Raw genomic sequence first — 24267 nt, forward strand, 5'->3', positions numbered from 1 at the left:
CGGACACTCAACTGACAGCCACCCAGGTGCCTCGATGCTCAAATCTTTCTAATAATTACATTTCTGGATAAAATACTCATAGCAATTATGCTTGCCTTTCTGGTAAATAAGAAAATTGCCTTAGAATCCAAGGCAACTAAAATTGACAAGAGAATTCCAAACAACTGAAGGGTTGTTAATGTGCAGTCTTTAGGTATAAGAATTCCAAACAGAAGATAGTAAATTTGCAAAGCAGATTATCCCCAAGAGGCAGTACTAGTTGAAAACACAGATAAATTCAGATCAACTTGTGGGTGACATCCAAAAGAATCTTAAGAAAAAGTAGGATGCTTTAAAAACCATGTTATCTTGAAGATTTGTGTTAAGAAGGGCAGCCGTTCTCTCCCAGAGCATTTCCTGTGTTATGAGGAGGTTAATTATGGACTGGGTTTTATTCAATTCGCATTAAAAATTTTTTTTTTTCGTTCTTTCTTTAAATTTGATTTTAAAATATTTTTAATTTTTAAAAAATTTACATCCAAGTTAGTTAGCATATAGTACAATAATGATTTCAGGAGTAGAATCCAGTGGTTCATTCCCTACATATAATACCCAGTGCTCATCCCAAGGAGTGTCCTCCTTAATGCCTCTTGCCAATTTAGCCCTTCCCGCTACCCACAACCCCTCCAGCAACCCTATATGCTCTACATTTAAGAGTCTTTTATGTTTTGCCCCCTCCCCCCCAGCTTTTTATATTATTTTCGCTTCCATTTAAAAATTTTTTTTTAAATTTTATTTAAATCGAAGTTAGTTAACATACAGTGTAATAATGATTTCAGGTCAATTCTCATTTCTTAACATGTTCTCAGAATGGCACGAAGTCTTAAACACACATACATGTGCATGTGTGTGTGTGGGGTTGTTATTTGAAAAAAACTTAAGATTAGATTTAATAAGCGTGGCAACCTTTCTTTGTAGGCACCTCAATATTCTATAGCCATTAAAAGTTATGTACCTTGTAAGAATTCTTTACCTGACATTTCATTGTCATTTGGTTCTTACCTGCTGACATTAGTACAAATGCAGAAAATAATGCAATTTCATCTTCGGTCAGGTGCATAGAACATAAACTCTTTCCAAATTCAAATACAAAGCTAATAAAGTCTTCACAACCTGCCAAAGTTAAAGACAGTTTAGGATTTTGGTTATTATCCTAGGAGAAAAACAAAGAGTAAGATGAAGAAGGATGTAGTAGTTCAAAATCCATGGGGATAGGAATAACATTTCTACAGTTTAACAGTTTGAAATCTCAAAAGAAAAATTTGTTTAGCCATCATCACTATCAACACCATCATCATCATCATCCAAAATAATGACAGTGGACTTTCGTTGCAAGGTTACTACGTCATTAAGCACCACTCTAAAAGGTATCTTACTGCTTTACAACAGCTCTGTGAGAGAGGTATTATGATTATTATCCCCATGTTAAAGGTGAGGAAACAGACTTAGAAGAATTATGCACTTTAGGTTATACAGGTAGGAAGTAACAGCCTGAAGTTCAAAGTCAGGCGGCCCAACTTCAGAACCCGTGATCTTTTTTTTCTTTTTTCTTTAACGTTTTTTTTTTATTTATTTTTGAGACAGAGAGAGACAGAGCATGAATGGGGGAGGGGCAGAGAGAGAGGGAGACACAGAATCGGAAGCAGGCTCCAGGCTCTGAGCCATCAGCCCAGAGCCTGACGCGGGGCTCGAACTCACGGACCGCGAGATCGTGACCTGAGCCGAAGTCGGCCGCTTAACCGACTGAGCCACCCAGGCGCCCCTTTCTTTTAATTTTTTAAAAAGTTTTATTTATTTTTGAGAGAGAGTGAAAGAGAGACGGACTGTGAGCAGGAATAGGGGCAGAGAGAGAGGGAGACACAGAATCTGAAGCAGGCACCAGGCTCTGAGCTGTCAGAACAGAGTCCAATGTAGGGCTCGAACCCATGAACAGTGAGGTCATGACCTGAGCCGAAGTCAGACACTTAAGTGACTGAGCCACCCAGGCACCCCCAGAACCCACTATCTTAACCGGTAGACTCGAATGGGCACAATCTAACTGAAACATTACATTCACTGACTTTCTGTTTTCTACTGTATTTGATCTAAAGCACCCTTAAAAATGATAACAAATGACATATTATGGTGGTAAAAATCATTATAGCTATTACAGAATTGAAAACATAAAATGTGAAAGTCCCATAAAATAATAACCCATCCTCAAGAGATTGGTTAAGTTTGGGGTCTAGTCGTTCGGTTTTGCATATTATGTATACATATTTAAACGGCAATGGGCCTTACTAAAGTACATAGACCTTCTATCATTTAACTGTTATTAAAATCATTTAACAACATTATCTTGGATAGCGTTTCATTCTTAATGATTACATCCCACTACAAATTATAGAAATCTAAACTAATTAATTTTTATAGTACATGTCACAGTTTCACCTAGCAATACCTTGTTTCTATGATATCTGCATTTCATTCTTATTAATGGTTGTTATTGGAGAAGTACGGAAAGGGCAGACATTTAGCTATTTGCTTGATTTTATGTATCAAATCACATCCTCTCATTTACGTGAATAATGTATCCTTTGAAAATCTGGTTCTTAAAATCCAGAAGGGAATTGGAAAGTTAGACAATATAAATTTCTTCGATTTCCACCTAGATGAAATGAAACGCTAACCCTTTAAATGTAAGACAGACACGTGTGCATTTTCTGCATTGACTATAAAGTAACAGAAGTATAAAATCCTTTCATTTTTGTTTCCAAATAACAGCCTCCATTCCATGCAAAAGCTCTTTGGCGGGGTTCCCACATTTTCCTACGACCCCGGTTTAAAGACAGAGCAGCCAGGTTTCCTTACCCAAGGATTTGAAGACATCGGGGCTAGCATATTTCCCATCAAAGTACACGGTGTTGTTCTGAGAGTCGAAGGCACGGCACATTCTGATAAACACCACCTCTAGAGAACCTAAGCGAAGGCAGAAATGGTGTCGATTATTCTATCGTGGTGAAGATTCATCTAGCTTGAAGGCACGAATGTAGAGCCCCCCTTGCAATTCAGTGCAGCAGGGGCAGTATTTGGCAAACGGCTCCCTGTCACCTCAGCTGTCTGTTTAAAGGGGCAAAGTTCACGAGTGGAATTAAAGATGTGTGCTGAAGCTAATGAAGGCCTGTATTCCTGAAGACAGATGGAGTTACAAATTACTTCTCTGGCATTCTTCTGTCTTGCATTACAGAGTCTCAGAGTTGCCGGGAAAACGTATTGATTCCTATTTATTAAAACAAACCAAAAAACCAGGGGCGTACCTCTGAGTGCCACAAATAACCTTCCTAACAACTTACTGTTTGCTCCCGAGAGTCTGGAGTGGGAGAAACGAAACACACAAGAGACGGTAAGATGGGGGAACGCAGGTGTCCTTCAAATTAATTGTTTCATTCAGAGGAGAAGCAAAATGGAGGCAGTGTTTCCCACAGATAGCTCAAAACCCTTTCACAAGGACTCAGTTTCTGCTAAGAGAAACCCGAGCTATCATCGTTGGAGGAAAACTGTTCCCGACACCTTCCTTACCAAGCATTTCTTTAATAAGCGGGTGAAAGCAGGTTAGGAGGAGATCTCAAAATTCACTTGCAGAAAGCACATACCTGCTTTGAGAAGCACAATTTGATCATTTTGACACAGTTCCATAAATCCATCAATGCGTTTGGCAAACTCCACCACATACTGTATAGCCTCCGTGATTTTGATGGCACACAATTGCCACATCACCTCCCGCTGCTGTTGAGAAGCGAAGCACATTGACATATACGGTCACCCATATCCTTGACACACTCGTTTTAACTGTTCGTATTTTGTAAAATCCTTCTTTGGAAACGGATTAAACAAAGCTAGAGGATTAAAAATGAACATCTGGGTTCTAACGACTGCTTCCAAGCCCCTCTCGTCTCCTCCAGTTCCTCTTTTGCCATCTTGGTGGCAAAGGGACGGGAGGAAGGTGTTATGAGCAGGTGAAAACACGAGGCAGGAAAGCAACACATGCCACTGCTTTACCCTTGGGTCTCGGAGAGAAGCAAAGTAGGATCTTCTTTTATTATTATTATTATTATTATTATTATTATTATTTTGTAAGTTTATTTATTTATTTTGAGAGAGACAGAGCACAAGCAGGGGAGGGGCAGAGAAAGGGAGACAGAATCCCAAGCAGGCTCTGCACCATCAGTGCAGAGCCCAATGCAGGGCTTGAACTCACAAACCGTGAGATTGTGACCTGAGCCGAAATCAAGAGACAGACGCTTAACCGACTGAGCCACCCAGGCGCCCCAGTAGGATCTTCTTCTGAGTAATCATTTTACCTTGGGGAATTTAACACCACTTTACTGGGGGAAGGGAAGGAAAGGGGGAGTCAATTACATTCACTGTGCACCTGCTTTGAGCTAGATGCTTTATGACACCTTTGCCTTGTTTCATTTCCCCACGAACATTTTTCCGTTTCCCATAAATGGACATGAATGCTCACAGAGGTTTCACAGCTGGAGGTGTTGGAGCTGGGATTCAAATCCCAGCATCGCTGACTCTGAATCCCATTTCATAAGCCTTGCTGTTTCTTACTGCTTTCTGGTTTCCCTTTGTAACACTGGTTGGCCGCTATCTCAAAGGCAAACAAACTGATGTGTTGCCGTTCTTCAACCTTTCCTGTTTACCTGCTTTTACATACCCACTCTTTAGTTACAGGGTATCTATACCCTGGATCTGTTACACTGCTCATGTGTTCCCCCCATCTTAGTTTAACACTGCTTCCACCAATATGATGGGGGTGAAGGAAACACTGCATTAGAAGCCAGGAGTCACTGGTCTAGTCCTGATATCCTCAATCCCCCACCATATGCCAAGGGTTGTTAGTTTCCTCATTTGTAAAATGCAGGGGAGGATTAGCCTGGATAATCTCTATCATCACTCCTAGCCCTACCTTTCTATAAGTATTCGGAAAAACCACAGCATTTCCCTTTCCCACGCCAGCCCTGCCCTTCCATTCTGGGGGCTTGTTGATCAGAATGTGTAAAGAAAAAGGCTAGAAGCAGTGCTCTCTGTCAGCCTCACGTTGCTAGGTTCACTGGAGTTATGGCAATAGCTTCTAAACCTTGTTTTGTACACACTCTCTACTGCTCTGGAAACACGAGGCTGAGATTATTTTCTATCAGCTTCCAGAGCTTGAAATCTTCCACTGTGATATCAGGACAAATCTCAATTCATTTGGGCTTTTGGACGCTGCTTCCTCCAGCTCCCATGGACATATGATAGGAGATATGTGTAAAGTCGTAGCACAACAAAATCGGTTTGTTATTGCAGAAATTTCACACACTGGCATCTCAGTAAGACAAAGCCCCAAGTAGATGATCATCTCTAGGAGAAGGATTAAAAAAAATTTTTTTTAAATGTTTATTTATTTTTGAGAGTGAGAGAGAGACAGAGTGTGAGAGAGGGAGGGGCGGGGAGAGAGGGAGACACAGAATCCAAAGCTGAGCTGGCAGCACAGAGCCTGACGCAGGGCTCGAACTCAGGGATGGTGAGATCATGACTTGAGCCGAAGTCGGATGCTTAACCGACTGAGGCACCCAGGCGCCCCTCTAGGAGACAGATTTTTAAACAGACATCTGATATCTGATGAAATACATTCATTGTCTAGTCTGTTTGTGTTCTTGATCAGATCTCCAGCATAAACACCCTTCCCACCGTTGCCTCAATCCTGGGTAAAATTCTTCAGAGTATACCTTGTTTTGGTAGCTCTCTATCTCCTCCTGCAGAAAAGTCTGCCACGTTATCTGCTGGAGCTCTTCTCTCAAGTATTGGCAAGTTTCCAGATGTGATTTAGATATATTCTGTGCAAGGTGTTCTAAGGAGAAAACAGATCACAAACATGAAAAGCCAAGTTCTTCTTTGGATAATCAGGGTTTTCTGTACTTATGTGGTTTAAAAAGTAATATGTACAAAGTAATGAACCAGTTTTCATTATCTTTACATATTTAAATGAGCAATTTGGAACTATTCTGTATTTTCGAACATGAAGATGAAGGACAGGCAAAGCCAATATTTAGCAATAAGTCTTGGGGACTTCAAAGACCCTCCTGACCTTGACCTTCTTCTGTGGCCTTACACCGTTTGGGAGTGAACAATTATTGACCTGGACAAGAGTAGGAAATGACTGACACAGCCTCTTCTTGGCATTTTTATGAAGACACATCTGCTGTATACATTGACCTCGGGAGGATTTCTCTTGAAAAATTGGGAAATGGGATGTTTGTGTGAAAACAACGATTTCTTTCTTTTATTTTTCCAGCAACTAGCACAACAAGCATTACCGAGGGCCACTATGCCATTACACATAACGTGGTGGTTAAGAAGTGGACTCTGGCACCAGACTGCCTGCGTTTGAGACTCAGCTCTTGTATTCACTAGCTGTATGACCTTGGGTAAGTTCCTCAATGTCTTGGTGCTTCAGTCTTCTCATTTGCAAAAACAGTACCTATTTCAAAGAGCTTGTAAGAATTAAATGAGTTGAGCACTTAAAACAGAGAGGGTCACCTACTATGGCGCTACATAAACATTTGTTCTTATTATACTGGAATATAGGCAGTCTGAAGATATTAAAAGAAATATATGCCAAAGAAATTTCTCTAGGAACTTATAATCTGGTGAACACGTATGCACATGCTAAAAGGACAAGTCAAGACATTAGGCAATTCAGCATCAAGTTGAATTATATCAGAAGAGACAAAAAGATCACAAGCACTGTCATGGACGGGAAACGTGAGGGGAATTAGAGAATGGTTCTTGGCAGGAGAGGAGCATGTGACGTGGACCCTGAAGGATGAGGAGGGAGGATTTGGCAGGCAGAGGTCAGTGGTGCGAAGAGGTGGGCCGGTTTCGCATTCAAGGGAATGACAGATGAAGGAACAAATGATGGCATGTGCAGGGGACAGGCAGATGGGCTCAAGTGATAGTATCAAAACAGAAACATGAGTATGTAAGAGTCCAAATTCTGGAGAAGCTTGAATATTAGGAATGTGGGGTTGGACCTGCTTCACAGAAGGAGTCCGCAGAATTCTCAAGGTGGAGCAGACACACTGAGCACTGTATCTGGGGAAACAGAACAAGCAGTTTTGTGACTGGTGGATTAGAGCACGGGCTGGAGGCCGGGGCGTCATCAGAAGGCTGCTGCAGTCCACAGTGAGGGACTAAGAGCATGCAGGAGGTTGGTAATAAATGTTATGGAAGAGAAGGATGATGAAAGTATTTTAAAAGAACAGACAAGATTCCGTGAATATGAAACCATACCCAAAAGCGATCCCCTTCCACGGTCTTGATTATGTAATAGGAAAGCCCTTTAAAAAAAATGGTGCTGAGTGAAACCTTGGCAATCCCAGTAAGAATGTCTGTTTGGAAATTTGTTACTGCTTTCATTAGACAGAATCAGACTTGTTTGTGTGAAAACAGAGTGGGTTCACCTAAGTGAAGCTTGAAACCAGAATCTCCTTAGAGACTGAAACACAATAAATCTTAACAGTTGTATTTGGCAACACACAGACACAAACACAACATAAATGGATATCATGAAAACAAAACAAAGAAAAAAACTGAAGTGAAGAGACAGAGAGACACTGACCAAAAGAGGGAGAAGCCGATAAATGATGTGTCATAGAATCAGTGAAGCTTATGGAGAGAAGAGGGGAGTAAAGACAAAAACAATGAGGAGCCAGAAATAAGAAAATAATTGTGCAAATAGTCCAATGATTTTTGCAGATATGAAAAAAAATAAAGTGTTTGCAGGGAAGCCAGAAGACCCTATGAGGTAAATAATGGGAAGAGACTCATAATATTCCCTTCCAGATCATGCTTCTTTTCCAGTTAATATGGTCAGCATCTTGTTTCACTTCATCCCCAAAATTGTTCCCACCCCTCCCTGCCTATCTGAGCTGACAAGGAATGGCGTAATGTACACATCGAGCCAGTAGAGGGCAGTGCCTGCATTCTCACCAACTGCCTTTGCTTACATTTCACAGTTGATTTGGCAAGTGTAAGATTTCAGACACTACTATTTTTAAATCTCCATTTCAGCAAAGGACAATATGGTCAGACTGAGTAAAAGTTAAGTTAGTGTGGTCTCTCAGAGAAACACTCTGGAAGGGTTAGGAGACCTGGTTTCTGGTGTGAGTTCAGCAGATAAACCACTTCATGATGGGCAAATCCGTTCACCTTATCAACCACAATGGTTTCCTCAACACAGCTAAGGTCTAGGTACTTCAGATAGAAAATCCTGACTTCTCAGTCACAGATTTTCATAGCGGGAAGGGACTCTGGACATCGCCTGGTCCACCTTCTCCTCAGTTTATAGATAATGACACCCCATTAGTAAGGATGATAACAGTTAATGTTTATATAGCTCTATGTGCTAGACCCATACATATAGACACATATATTCCGAATATACAAATTTTCTTAATCTTCATAACAACCCGAGGAAGCAGGTGCTAGTATTTTGCCCTCTTACTGATGATGAAATCAAAAGGGAAGTGGCTTTTCCAAGGCATCACAGCTGGCAAGTGGCGAGTGATTCAAACACACACAATCTGGCACCAGAGTCTGTGCTCTTAATCTTTCTATTCTGCAGGCAGGGAAACTGCAGCTTGCAGAGGTTATAGGACTTAAAATGGGTTGTACAACCTATAGCAAAGCTAGGACCATAAACCATATGAGCTGACTTTTTGACTAGGGCTTTTGTCCAATAATTGTCTCTTCTGCACAAGGCTTTAGTTATCAATTATAGTGACACGTGCAGCTAGCTTTTTTTTTTTTTTTAAATGAATGTAGGTTGTTTATCTGCAATGTATAATTCAGGTACTAACTGTACCTCAAGGGCGAAATTTCCTAGCCAGGAATGCAGATGTATTTCCACTGAAAGTCATGGATTGTAGATACTATTGTTGAAAGATAGAACTGAGGTTAAGATATGTCAATTTACAATTTATTCTCCAACTGTAGAGTTGGTTTCATCTGTTTAAAATCTGATGACAAAATTTCGCCTACAATGAAGTCAGGAGTGTTAGTTAAGATAGTAAGACAGGAATCACTATATTGTACAGCTGAAACAAATATAACGTTGTATGTTAACTATACTGGAATGAAAAAAAAAAAAAAGACAGCAGGACTTAAGGCCCCAGAGGAAATATCAGGGAACCCCAGGTAGCTATGAAGAAGGAGCAGCAAAGTCTTTGGCCACTTCTATGCTACCCTTAGCTCCTCAAACTATTTTGTACATGTAAATGGGGAAGAAAATTATAACCCAATTATATTCTTTTCAGACAAATTCTTGCTTAGTTTTAGGTTTGGGACTAACCCTAGTGATAAGCTAATTTGAGTCATTCTGGAAAGGGCCACAGTACATGTGAAAAAGCCCTAATTTAGGAGAGCATGGAGAACATAAGAGGCTACAGGGCTCCCAGACGGCAGAGGGAGGTGACAACTGTGGAAGAGGACATGGACGTGTGGGGTCAGGGAGAAACGGCTTGGCCATTTGTGGCCCCACTTAGGTATTAGCGCACATTTAGCCCCAGGGCCATATTTAAGGGCAATGCTTTGGCTAAGCCCTATGGATTTATTCCAGAGTTGACTATTTGACAAGCAAACAGGCCAGATTCAAATGTATTTATGATAAGGTGGGAGCACACCGAAAGTGAGCCAGGTCAGTTTTCATGATATCATGTCAGCTTTCAATCAAATGCGTATTCATTTCTGAAAATTTCACTTTCATTACAGTCCTGCTTAAGTCTCGGCCAGCCAAGATTTCACGACAAAAACGGAAGGTTTTTGTTCTAGTTCAAGAAAAAAATATCAAACCTACCTCTGCTCAGCTTGGCTTCTAGTTCAGAGGTTCCTCTGTTAATCAAAAGAGCTGTGATACACCTTTAATGCTGTTCAGTGGTTAAAGACCGAGCTTAAAATGTCCCTGCTCTTGAGGATTTAAATTTAGACCCATAAAGAGGTGCTTGTGTAAAAACCGTAAAGAACATTCAATTTGTTCTATTTGGAGAAAGATTTTACTGGAAATATAAATTTCACTTAAAATGTTTTATGGGGTACAGAGGTGGAGAAACCATCTAAAGAACACAACCGTTATTTCTGTGAACTAAGAATGTCTGTGCTCAAGTCAGAACCTGCTGGTTCTTTTCCATCTGAAGTCTCCATTCTCTCCTCGTGTTAACTTAGTCACCTCCACAGCAACTAATTGAAATATCCCAAAGGACTGCAACCTTGTGTGAAGAATCGCAGGGAGGAGCACATCAAATTCTAGAACTGCAAAGTTTCTAATCAAAGTTTCTCTAATAACAGTGTTGTACCTAAAAATCGATCACATATTATAACGAGGGTTGTTAACACAACTTCCTTGAAATGGCAAGTCTTCCACTGTCTGTGTTATCAATATGGCTAGGTCACATTTCCCAAAAAGCAACAATGTCTCACAGGAATTAGGAAACGACAAATTTTGTTTTGTTTTGCATGGTGAGTCTTCTTCTATGAAATATACCAGTGTTGTCACCAATATCATCACCAAACCATTTTGGCAAATAAAGACGCCAATTTCCCTTTAACATTTATGGAATACACCACAGTTGCAAAACCTAGATGCCAACAGGAGCTGGGCAGTGATATAAAATGGGAAAACACGCCAAGGTGTTAGGGCCTATCTGGGGCCAGCTGCTTTATTGTCATTCACCGATACTGGTCCAGTGTACTTAGATCATTTTTTTCCTCTCACAAGAAGCTGAAAATGTGAACTTCTAGGCAGAATTGTCTAGGTTTAAAATTTTAGCAACCAATTCAAAAATCTTACAACTCTGCATGCGTATGGACCGGGCTCAGGGTCAAAAAAACATGCGTATGGACCAAGTTCAGGGTGTGGGCTGCCATTTTTATGACTCCAGGTATAAAGAAATACCTGGAATATAACTAAAGAAAATAATGAACAAAATTAATGGGGCTGTTTCCTGAGTTTATAGCCTCTGTGGAATTTAAAGACCGCTTTAAATCTCTGAACCGAGATGCTGTTCCCTCTCTGATACTGACAGGTCAGTGCGTTTCTTTGATATGCGATGGGAAATAGGGCATAGTCAAAAGCAAAGGGGCAGCGTGAAAATCTGAAGTGGCCCATATGGTAAAGGCGAATTTCTCTTTTAGTGCCATTTAAGTACCATAACTTATTACGGGAAAGTCCAACATATCCCACTTATCTGGAAGGGAATGAATAATGCATCACAATGGAAACATGGAGGCCATTACCTAGTTCCGCCATGGACACAGTTGGGGAAGTCTCTCCATTGGTGAAAGAACAGTAGGGAAAGAAGCCTGATGCTGGTGTGTAGTCACATATTGGTTCTGGCTTGATTCCGTTGATATCAAGACCTGACTGGTCTGGGGAAGGCTGTATGTCCAGGTAGAAGCTGCTGACAGCAGAGTCTGCCTTGCTCCCCTCAGGGGTGTGCCCGTCAATGTAGTTGCTGAGGTCCTCGTGAAGCTCTGTCAGCCCATTGGCCGAGATGTTGTAGGTTGGAGTCAGCGGCTCAGCCTCTCCAGGCTGCTGTTGGTGGTCTCGCTGCTGCTGCTGCATCCGGTGTTTCTGCACTTCTGCGTACAAGCTGTCTCTCTGCTTTTTGGACATTCGGCCAAATTTTACAGCTGGAAGAAAAAAGCCAAACCGCACCATATACAATACGTTCTTCTTTATTATTCTCTCCAGCACGCTTCAGGGGTTCCTTTTAAGTCTCAGACAATCTCAATCAAAAACCACATAACCACAGAATGAGGACATGATCCAGGGGTGAAAGCAGTCCCACCCCACACAAGCTTGCCGGCTCCACATCCCAGAGGAGCAAAGTTTCAGAAACAGACCTAGGACTCGCGGAAGGGCAATGACCATGTATGTTTTCCTGCTGTCATATAACCCTACGCCCAGTGGGAATCACTGACAGGTGACTTAATGGGCTTGTTCATTTTCCACCCATGCAGCCTGCCTAGACCACCTCTTTCTCTTCCCAGGGTTCAGACCAGTGTACAGGGATGCAGACGCATAGAGGTACAACGAGGCACAAGCAGCCAAACTTCAACTTTCATTCATTTCACGCATTCATTCATTTGCTCCTTCCCAATCCAATGGCCCGACACTGGGGCTTTGCTGAGAGACCTAAACAGACTGGATGAGACCTTTGCAATTCCCTGAATTATATCTCTGAGTCTATGTGACCTAAGAAGCCCCCCTCATCCTTCTGGGTCATGGTGACCCTTGTGAAACCCTTGGGCCCACCTTTAAGTGACTTTCTGCTGTTTAGCCTCCAGTAGAAAGAGTACTGGAATTTTGGGAAGGGCAAACAATGCGTAAGATCCCTGTTGGGAAAATTTGTGTTTGCAAATTTCTCCTTGCCATGTGTCCCCATATTTGAAAAAAGTTTTTATGTTCACTTATTTTTGAGAGACAGAGAGACAGAGTCAGAGTGTGAGCAGGGGAGGGGCAGAGAGAGAGGGAGACACAGAATCTGAAGCAGACTCCAGGCTCCAAGCTGCCAGCACAGAGCCCGAAGTGGGGCTCAAACTTGTGAACTCTGAGATCGTGACCTGAGACCAAATGAGCCACCTAGGCACCGATGTGTCCCCATATTTAAAGTAGAACAATGCGTGTAGTAACTATCCAGTTCATTCAGAATCCAAAATGATCTCTCTTAAAACACCAGATAATTGATAAAAGGAACCCTACGATTTCCTGGTCTGAACTCTCCCAGTAACCCATTTATTTGTTAGCCTGATTCTTTTTTTTTTTTTTTAATATAATTTATTGTCAACTTGGCTAACATACAGTGTATACACTGTGCTCTTGGTTTTGGCAGTAGATTCCCATGATTCACTGCTTACACACAACACCTAGTACTCTTCCCAACACGTGCCCTCCTCAAGGCGCATCATCCATTTTCCACTCCCCTCTCATCTTTCCCCCCACTGACCCTCAGTTTGTTCTCTATATTTAAGAGTCTCTAATGGTTTGCCTCCCTCTCTGTTTGAAACTGTCTTTTTCCCTTTCCATTCCCCCATGGTCTTCTGTTAAGTTTCTCAAATTCCACATATGAGTGGAAACATATGATATTTGTCTTTTCTATGACTAACTTATTTCACTTAGTATCATACCCTCCAGTTCCATCCACGTTGCTCCACATGGCAGGATTTTATTCTTTCTCATTGCCAAGTAGTATTCCATTGTATATATAAACCACATCTTCTTTATGCATTGTCAGTCTGATTCTGTGTATGCAGATAAATCCTCTGCTGGAGGGACTAAGATCTACTAATTGATTATGGTTACATTAATACCCGATCAGGTGGATGAATGCACCCATTTGGCTATCATTATAATACTTGGAGTTTCGGGGCAGGAGAGAAAATAGATGGAAGTGAAATTGGGATCCAGGGCCACCACCCAGACCAGCTGGGAGATTCATTTTCTGCCAAGGAAGACATGTTGTTCCTTTTCACATAGGAAACAAGGGAGTGGGATCCCGGTCAATTTCCAGTTTCCACGACTCAGGTAACAAACTTGGGTGGGGCTGGTTAGGCAGCGATCAAGCTGTTCTGAGCTCTAGGTTTCAGGCCTGTCATTGTATAAGCCCCAACATATTAGAATACCCAGTGGGACGGATAACCATAGGTACGCACACAACTTGTGATCTTAGCCTACAAGTTCACAAGAGAAATGCCTAACTTTGTCGGTTTAGTGCCATCGGAAGATGAGATCTGCAGAGCTGCCAATCACAGGAATTTCTGAGAATATAAATTCTGTGACTTGCATCTTTTCATGCCCCAAACTTTCTATTTTCTGTTCCCACACATTTTTGTTGCTACACAGGTGCCATCCTGTGCACCACTACTGAAGGACATCACAACTTGTGCCTGGACAGGCCTATGGGCCCCAAGAACATCTAATTAGGGGGAAAGACAGGCTTTCAGAATGCCTGCCCAGCGTTCTGAAATATTTTCCACACGCTGAAATTCCACTGAAAGAGATGTTTCCTTCAAGGGATCTCTTAAGAGAGCCAGCCAGCCTGTATATTCATAAAAGTATCCATTATACTTTGTGCCCAGTTTCCCCGTTTAAGAATAACTGTCTTGAAATCTGGGGTTGATTACTCCATGTACATAAGACAGTTTTACAGAAAGATCTTGAAATGTTTTACAATTGAATGATGGCCTCTATTTTTTAACATATTTTCTTTTAAGGAAAAAAAAATTGTCATTGAGCCATGCTTTGTACTATTTTCACACATTCTCTAGGTACAAATATATGACTTTTTCTTTTGTTTTGAGATATATTTTGATTTGCTGTTTGATTTCTTATTTGGCCCACTGCTTGTGCAGTAGTGTGGTGTTTAATATTTATATATTAAATACTGAATATTTACATAGTAGATTCTCCGGCTTTGTTTTATTATTGATCTTTAGTTTTGTACCATTGTGGTTGGAAAATATACTTGGTATAATTTCAGTCTTCTTAAATTTATAATATTTTTTATGTCTCTTTTTATGTGACTTATCCAGGGGATTCTTGAAAAAATGTAAAGAAAATGTGTATTCTATTTTTCATGGATGGAATGTTTTACATTTATTTCTTAGAACCATGTATCCTAAAGTATGCTCTTAGTAAAAAATGTTCTGGTTGAAAAAAGAAATAATAACTTTAACTGGAGGTACTCTTAAAGCCTATTGGAGGGTAGGAGGGAAGACGGACAGGTTAAATAGACAATGAGTATTCAGGAGTGCACTTGTCATGATGAACACGAGGTGTTGTATGGAAATGTTGAATCACTATATTGTACACCTGAAACTAACCTAGCACTGGATGTTAACTACACTGGAATTAAAAAAAAGTAATAAAAAAAATTTTAAACTCAAATATATGACGTTGGTATGTGATTCAAAACACCCAGTTAACATAAAAGCTAATTCATTCCAACTGCCAATAAGCTTACTAGTGTCAAGCACGTGATGATTAGCTCTGGCTTATATTTCTTACTGGGGAAAGTGCCTATAAGAGGTATATTTATTTAGGTCCTCAGATGACATTTACCCTCAATCAATTCATCAACCTGTAATGTCTTAAATGTAAAAAATCTGAAGGTGTTCTGACCACACCTGCTTCTCTTCCATGCCACTCCCACCCCCAGCTGACTCCAATGGATTACAGAGGGGGTAGTAACTGTTGTGGAACCCAAAAAGCCACCGGAGAAGGTGGGTGGTGTAGGGGAGGGGGAGGGACAGAGGGGACATCTTTTGGCAGATCTGGGTCCAGGTCTCAGAAGGCACTCTCACAAGCCCATGCATTCTACAACTCAAATTATGAGGGCTCACCATCTCGAGACATCCCTACGGCAAGGCATTTCTGCAATCGACAGTGTTGGCAGCGGTTTCTACTGGTTCGATCAATCAAACAGTTCTTCTGACGAGGACAGGAGTAGGTGGCATTGCTTTGCTGACTTCTCCTGAAAAAGCCCTGTGATTCAGTTATAAAATATAAAACAGGTTAGTGTCAGTTTGAGCCGTATGATACTAAAGGCAGTATACTAAGTGCTGAGCAGCATTAATGTTTAATGGAGAATTAAAGTTGTAGCAGAATGATCCAGGAGACCATTAATGAAATTAAAGTCACTTCTTTTGCTTGGGTAAAAGTGATCCCCAGAGCTTAATCCTCCGTCCCTTACACATGCGAAACTTTCTTTAACTCCAACAGATGGTTGCCTATTTGAAAGGCATAGGATTAGACCCTGTTGTCAGCTTCTGACAAACAAACCATGTTCTTGATGGATCGGTACAAAGTCACTTATCTTTAACCTTTATCTCCAAAATATTTTTAGTGGAATAAACACAAAACACTTCTCTGGGATGTCCAGAGATAAGGAAAATGCTGCCTCAGTGTAACTCATGGTGGCTGTAATCCTGCTACCGCGGGTAATCTCTACTAGCCCACTTAACTCCACCACACCAGGCATCTTGCATTTCCTAAGACAGAAGCTACTGCCCCAAGAACTTAAATGACATTTGGATGGATGACCTTGGTAGATCAATCAGAATGGGAATACTCCTCAACCTCTGACAGTTTGGAAATACCACGTGTTCAGGGTTATGGCCTTAATTTAGCAAATCCAATCTGATGTTCATCAAGTTCCACTTATTTGTTAAGCACCATTTTCGGAAATGAGAGGGTATTCAAAGATGCCAAAGAGGGGCGCCTGGGTGGCTCAGTCGGTTAAGCGTCCAACTTCAGCTCAGGTCACGATCTCGCGGTCTGGGAGTTGGAGTTCGAGCCCCGCGTCAGGCTCTGGACTGATGGCTCAGACCCTGGAGCCTGCTTCCGGTTCTGTGTCTCCCTCTCTCTCTGCCCCTCCCCCGTTCATGCTCTGTCTCTCTCTGTCTCAAAAATAAATAAAACGTTAAAAAAAAAATGTTATATAAAAAAAAAAAGATGCCAAAGGAAGTACTGATCTCAAGGATTTCATTCATTCATTCACTCATTTTTGCTAATTTTTTGAGCTGGATCCTCACTATGTCATTAATTTTCAGTGTTTATCATTTTCCTAAAGCTGCACATTTTCCTTTTTGTTATGTTTTATTTATTTATTTTTTAATTTTTAAAATTTTTTTAACGTTTATTTATTTTTGAGACAGAGAGAGACAGAGCATGAATGGGGGAGGGGCAGAGAGAGAGGGAGACACAGAACCGGAAGCAGGCTCCAGGCTCTGAGCCATCAGCCCAGAGCCTGACGCGGGGCTCGAACTCACGGACCGTGAGATCGTGACCTAAGCTGAAGTCGGACGCTTAACCGACTGAGCCACCCAGGCGCCCCTTTGTTATGTTTTAGAAGTAACCCACAAGTTTTGCTATGTAGCATTTTCATTACCATTCACTTGAAAACATGCTCTAATTTTCCAATAGATTTCTTCTTTAATATAATATTTAGAAGCATATTTCTTGATTTCTAAACATATGGGGCCGTTGGTTGTCTTTTTCTTGTTGACTTATCTCTTAGTGGTTTCACAAGCTAGGGAGGTAGTGAAGAAAAGGAAGGTAACCAGAGTCATTTCTATGATGTAGAGCCATGAAGGGTACAAAAGAGCATTATTATCCTCAAATCCTTAATGTTAAAGATACATGACCTCAATAAAGGGGACACAAGTGGAGAGGGGAGAGGTAAAATCCGGAAAAACTGACAGAGTAGTGGACAAACTGACAAAGGTACTATCCCATCAAAAGGTTTTTCTGGAGGTCAATTTGGCAGTTGTATCAAAATCCTTAAAAACATGTCTATTTATTAAATTAGTAATTATCTTTTAGTGAATATATTTAAAAAATTTTTTTAATGTTTTATTTATTTTTGAGACAGGGAGAGACAGAGCATGAACAGGGGAGGATCAGAGAGAGGGAGACACAGAATCTGAAACAAGCTCCAGGCTCTGAGCTGTCAGCACAGAGCCCGATGCGGGGCTCGAACTCACAGACCGCGAGATCATGACCTGAGCCGAAGTCGGCCGCTTAACCGACTGAGCCACCCAGGCACCCCAGTAATTATCTTTTAGCGAATATATTTTAAAGGAATATTAAGAATGGTACAAAGACTTATCTACAAGGATGTTTATCATACACAGTATCTGTTATATCAAAATAATTTAGAAAGATGCTAAATATCTTACATTAGTGAACTGGAAAATAACTGGATATCCATACATTCAGAAACCATTAAAAATGGAATTTCAGAAATACAAATACTGACTCAAAAAGATGATAAAAATAAACATCTTTCTGTTTATCTGCACTTTCTGAATTTTCTACAATATGTAGGTGGAAATGTATATGAACTACTTGGGAAGTGCAATCTAGTACATCTGCTTTCTTTTGTGACAGGTGGGTGACTATGGATTAAGTCAATAGGTATGATGGATATGACCTTAGTTCCCACTTCTTCGTTTTGGAAGTCAACCTGGGATGGGAGGGGGAAGGGCAATGACCTGTCACCTGCTCTTGGCTCTCTGCCAAACCACTCACTAACCTAAACATGGGCAAGGCTGGGGATCCCGGGTCTCAGACTGTCTGTCTGATATGCTTTAAATCTCCCTTATTTTGAGTCTGGCCTCTTCTGTGAAGCAATCTCTCTTTTCTCAAAAAAAGCTGTGGGCTTTTTCATTGGTTTTGTGTGTGTGTGTGTGTGTGTGTGTGTGTGTGTGTTCTGTGAAAAGGAAGTGAGAAGAAGTAAAGCTTTCTTTGGGACTTAATGGAGAGAATTCAGGAAAATATAAATGGTAACAGAGGCAGATAAGCCTTAGAAAGAGATACCGAGAGGTCACCTGGCTAGGTATTCAATTTGTCTGAGATGCATAATCTCTGTCAAAGCTGAAAGGTGTCTATTTCTTTCTTGAGACTACTACCGCTCAGACCAACCCACGTTCGCTGTCACCACAGGTGCCTAGGATCAGGAATCACTTGCTTTTCCTGCAGTCGAAGCTGAATTTTGTTGCTTCACAGTTAACCTGCTCCATTTTGTTCCATGATCATCGAATACGGAGAAATGTCTGAGTGATCTCCTTTTTATGTGAATGGAACCAGTACTTGTGGATGGCCACCCTACTTCCCAATGCCATGTCTGTAAACCAAATCACAGCATCTGTCACCTTTCTCTTCCACCTGAAGTATTTCTTCTCAGAATCCTCTCAGGTTTCTCCACTTTCTTCAAAAATATGAAATTCAGAACTAGATACAGCTCTCGAATAATGTTCGGGTCATTAACAAAAAAGGATGCCACTTTTTAGTTTGCACTTACTAAATTCAAATTAGTATCAACCATCACTAGTAAGTTCCAGAATGCTTGCATAGAAGCCATCAATTTGCTCTGCTACCAGAGAACACTGAGAGAGGATGGTGATGGTGATGATGATGATGATGATGACTGAAAAACTTTAATGAGTACTTGTATTAACCATATGTTTTTATTCCATACTTTTTATGCTTTGACATCTTGGGGCCTTGTGACCCAAGGAGAGATTACATTTCCCAGGGCTAGCTAATTCTTAGACATCTCAAACAACTTGCCTGGGAACACACTCTTCATAGGCAAACCAACCAATCCCGAGCCCGTATACCCAAACACCTCCTCTATAATGCTCTCACACTCTGGGCCACTAGTGCCCTGACCAAATTACCCCAGGACCAGGTACCAGACAACTAGGGCAGCCAGAGCTGGCTAAAATTATGAAAACTAGCCAATCTTAAACCTGCTTATCCTGCCCTGCCCATTCCTTTCTAGGGAAAATCACAACAAGGCTCTTGCCCACATTTTCCCCTTGCTCCCTCTACCCCTGACTGATCCTGGTCCTTCCCACTGTGGTCCCCCCTGCATGCCATGCTGCACCTCTTTTTCCTAGGGACCTGTGAGTATAAAATCTTCATCCTTCATGACATTTTTGCATCTGTGTGTCTTACCTACCTGATTAAAACAAATCGAAGGTATTGCTGAAACAGTGATTATGTGCTAGGCACCCTGTGCTTTACGTGGATGACATCATTTAATTATAACAAGGGCAGTATGAGGAAGGCATCATCAATTCCTTGGTTTTAGGTACAATGACTTGCTCAGAGCTCCACCTTTAGCATGGGGTAAAGGCAGGGGATGAATGCATGTGGCTTAATTCCAGAACTCACACTTTCATTCTTTTTTATTTTTCTGCTTCCCTTGCATGTCAAAAGGATTCCCACTTGCTTGTTCTCATAGAGGGCAACCATTAACTTAGGCAAAGAAACAGATATGAATAAAGCAGCAAGACTGATCTACTCTGAAACTGCTGTTTTCCTTCAGGTTAGCCCCTTTAGCAGACAAAAGGGCACTGCCCAGGCATTTTACAGATTTCTCTTCCACAGTCACCTCCTGATGTGGGTTAGAGTCAGATGAGAAAACCAGTCCCATGATCTCACAATTTCCCCTCATTTCTGACCAGAGGATCACGTCTCCTTTTATTCACCTTATTTAGGTCTACATTACTTCGGCTTACTTGGAAAACAAAACAACAAATAACAGCAAACTTACTTCAAGGACACTGAATCATTAAAGACATGTACCATTAAAGATGTCTGAGTAATTATGCCATAAATCGCAAGGAAAATCCATGAAGCATTCCACATGTGCTTTGAGCAATGGCACTGAGGCTGGAACTAATGTCTGGCTTCCAAGCTATCAGCTTGGAAAACAACTACACTTCCTTAGATGTGTCAGCTTTGAAGGGATTGGGAAAAGCAGGCGAGCAAACAGACATACCATGCTCTTCTCACCATTTATTCTTCATTGGGTCAGTTGAGCAAGTGTCTGCTGAAAGTTCTAGGAGTGGGTAAGAGCCAGAGAAGAAATGTTCCTTTTGGACTAAGACAACAGAGTCATGCCCACGAGGAGAGCTATCACATACCAGATGGGATGGGTCAAGTAGGGTTATAAGGTGAGAGCCATGAAGAGAGACAGAGGGCAAGCCTGTATGACTCAGATAAACACTGAACTCTGCATTTCAGAGAGAATTAGGACTTGGTCTTGCTTCCTTCCTTCCTTCCTTCTTTCTTTCTTCTTCTCCCCTCCCTTTTCTTTTCTTTTCTTTTCTTCTCTTTTCTTTTTTTCTTTTCTTTCTTTCATTCACTCATTCATTCATTCTCTCTCTCTCTCTCGCTCTCCCTTCATTTCAGCATTCCTTGGGGTTTCTCAGAGGAGGAGGACTGGAAGAGCAAGAAGGACGAGGAAGAAAGGTAGAGGTAGAAATACGTTCATAAATGTAAAAGGATTTTACTGACTGGGGAGTAATCCTGTAGAGGGTCCGAGTGAGAAATGAGTGACCTCTGACACAAGTTCTAGGAGTTGGGGGGTGTGAGGCCACACAGAGAGTGTAAATAGCACAAGCCAGCGCATGGAGCTTTGGGTGGAACTGAAGAGGTATGTATAAAGAAGAGAGAAAGTGCTGAAGCTATGCGTTAGCTAGAAAAGATATTAAGTTCATAATTTTGGAGTTGTATTGCCAAAAGATGAGCTCATGAATTACTTCTTTGGTTTTTTTAAAAGAAGACAATTTTTATGGATGTCAAAATACATGGAGATGTGCCATTGTGAACATGGTGGACTTGACCAGAGAGAACTTCAGGGTAGCAGAACTTGTTGTGACTGTGGCACACGATCACCACCTAGTGGCAGCATACCAACGTGCGGTTACTGCAAATAGTAAATGAGAGTAATACAAACAGGTCTTTAGAACTGGAAGGAAGCTGTGAGATTATCAGGTTCAGTAGTTCTCAAACAGATGGTGCATCTGAATCACCCATGAAGCGTTTAAAAAGTACACCTGAAATTTATTGAACCAGAACCTTTGGGGATATAGTCCTGAACACATATATAGTTTGAACAATATGAAAGTGCCATTTTTGCAGGTAAAAAACCCCAAAAGATATCACTTTTACATGATAAATATTTTAACAAAGGCTCCTGAAGACTCCACTGCCTTTCCCTTGTTAAGATCTACTCTAGTTTTCTTATTTTGTAGATAACAAAAATGAAGCTCAGAATGGTTAATGACTGGTTTAAGGTTGTCCCATGCCTGATTAAGTATTACTACTAAGACTCAAACACCACTGTCCTAATTTTAAGCGTGGTACCGTCTCACTTAAGTATCTCTCCCTCAAGTGTCGGGCTAACAAAAGTGATGCCACACAGTCTTGATTTCCTCATACACACCAACTGTTTGTATCAGTTTCAACAGCCTCAAAGACAACTCTCCAGTGTCTCCTTCCTGATTTTACCTAGTCTTTCAAAGTGCCTTTCCTTGTTTTAAAAAAAATTTTTTTTCAACCTTTATTTATTTTTGCGACAGAGAGAGACAGAGCATGAACGGGGGAGGGGCAGAGAGAGAGGGAGACACAGAATCGGAAACAGGCTCCAGGCTCTGAGCCATCAGCCCAGAGCCCGACGCGGGGCTCGAACCCACGGACCGCGAGATCGTGACCTGGCTGAAGTCGGACGCTTAACCGACTGCGCCACCCAGGCGCCCCAAAACACCTCTATTTTATGGTGAGTATTCAGTGTAGAGTATCCTGCTGGGGCTCCCTTCCTCTGTCTTCCTCCATTTCTGCTTCCATCCTCTGGGAAATTCTCTTGCCTAACTTTTGACTTTACGCTACGAAATTGTTCACCAGTCCTACTAGTTTGGAGTTCCCCAGGACTGGGACTGAGGCCATGATGTATGGGAGAAGCCTCACAGCAGGTTGCAAGAGCAGAGTGTTAAAATTTCAGGAATTCTGTGAACCAATTGTTAAACATAGCCATTATTAAAAATTAACTCATTATTTTATTATTATTTTGCTATTATCCATGCTCTTGAGGTTATTTACATCAATTATATCCAGATGGTGTGGCTGCTACAAATGGTGTGCTACTGTGAGTGAATCTTCCCTGCTCTGTCTTCAATGGGATGTCAGGTTGGGAGTCCTCAAATTGACCATGAGCTGGGAGTATTTATACCATGGAAACTGGCAAAAGCTACAAATCAGGGCTTGATTTATTGTTCTGCCTATTGTCTAGATTTAAAAAGTGATCAAGAAGGGGTGCCTGGGTGGCTCAGTTGGTTAAGGGTCCGACTTCGGCCCAGGTCATGATCTCACGATTCGTGGATTCGAGCCCTGCATCGGGCTCTGTGCTGACAGCTCAGAGCCTTGAGCTTGCTTTGGATTCTGTGTCGCCCTCTCTCTCTGCCCCTCCCCTGCTCATGTTCTGTCTCTCTCTGTCTCTCAAAAATAAATAAATGTAAAAAAAAAATAAAAATAAAAAAAAGTGATCAAGAAAACAATAATGTGGGTTAAAGTTAAAATATGTAATGTCTCTGGGGCACCTGGGTGGCTCAGTCAGTTAAGCATCCGACTTCCGCTCAGGTCATGATCCACTGGTCTATGAGTTCGAGCCCTATGTCAGGCTCTGTGCTGACAGCTCAGAGCCTGGAGCCTGCTTCAGATTCTGTGTCTCTCCCTCTCTCTGCCCCTTCCCCACTCACACTCTGTTTCCTTCTCTCTCTCTCTCTCTCTCTCAAAAATAAACATTTAAAAAAATAAAAAATTAAGAAAAGTACGCAATGTCTATACCCACCACATTGTGAATAGCACAACAAATGTGAGGAAGTATTCTAGTATTTAAAAACTATTATCTGATTCTGGAAAGAGGTTGCTCATGTCATCACTGATGAATGAGTGAAGTTCCAAAACACATTTTCCTTATTTCATTTTCCTCTTATTCACTAATGTAAATGAAAGTATCAACATTCATGTTGGCACTACAGTCTGTCATCAACTGCAACTGTACCTACAGATGGAGGAATTCAGCAAAGATCACTGGGGGCATTTAGTGACAACCATTTGTCTATACGTTTATAATGAAGAATATTGTAGATTTTACTACTTGTAAATTGTGTCACATATCCATGAAACATACACTGAAGTTTGGTATATACAGACAGACACTGTTTTCCAATGAGTCAGCTGTTAAAAACTGACCAGCAAGTGACTGGACTGAGCCCAGTCCTTCCCCAGATTCCCATCACACTATCTGAATGAATCTTCCCTACTCAGGATGGGCCTTTCGCCAAAGCTGTGGCTTGGCCTTCTATAGCCCTATCACCCCCAACCCTGTAACACACACACACTCTCTAGAAACTTCAGCTGAATGGTTTCTTCTTCATTCCAGAAGAGAACATATCCCAACCCACCGCCTGTTTCCTACCTTTGTCTCCTTCGGTGTTTGCTTGCTCAGCCAAGGGACCAACTTCATCCCAGTTACTTAAGGCAGAACGATAAGCTTCATTGCATCTCTGCCTCCTCCCCTCCCCCACCCAAGCAGTCACCGTATTAGGCTGTTTCTTGCCACTTTCATATTTCTCAAATCCATCTACTTCTCTCCATCTTTACTGCAATTTTCTCAATGCTCCATATCTGTAATCTCCTGAACTGGTTATTATACAGCCTCCCAAATGGACTTCCTGCTTCCATTCACACTCTCTCCAATCCATTTTCATACGGTCACTGGAGATCTCTTCTAAAACATAAACCTGATCAGGCCACTTCTCTGCTTATTAGCCCTTGAATAGCTCTCTACT

The 24267-nt window shown here is 41.4% G+C and overlaps 1 protein-coding gene across 4 annotated transcripts in view; it reads right to left on the reverse strand.

The window, feature by feature from the left end:
* Positions 1-24267, reverse strand: part of RORA (RAR related orphan receptor A) — a 722772-nt gene that overhangs the window by 11789 nt on the left and 686716 nt on the right. For all 4 annotated transcript variants that reach the window (XM_086710838.1, XM_086710839.1, XM_086710841.1 and 1 more), the window contains 6 exons: positions 15466-15607; positions 11359-11754; positions 5796-5917; positions 3672-3804; positions 2890-2997; positions 1042-1152 (listed from right to left, as the gene is read on the reverse strand). In XM_086710838.1, coding sequence (XP_086566964.1) covers positions 1042-1152; positions 2890-2997; positions 3672-3804; positions 5796-5917; positions 11359-11754; positions 15466-15607 — 1012 coding nt within the window. The remainder of the gene's footprint in view (positions 1-1041; positions 1153-2889; positions 2998-3671; positions 3805-5795; positions 5918-11358; positions 11755-15465; positions 15608-24267) is intronic.

This window comes from Puma concolor, chromosome B3 (assembly GCF_028749965.1).
Source record: "Puma concolor isolate L17-30 chromosome B3, mPumCon1.1.hap2, whole genome shotgun sequence".
Taxonomy (NCBI): domain Eukaryota; kingdom Metazoa; phylum Chordata; class Mammalia; order Carnivora; family Felidae; genus Puma; species Puma concolor.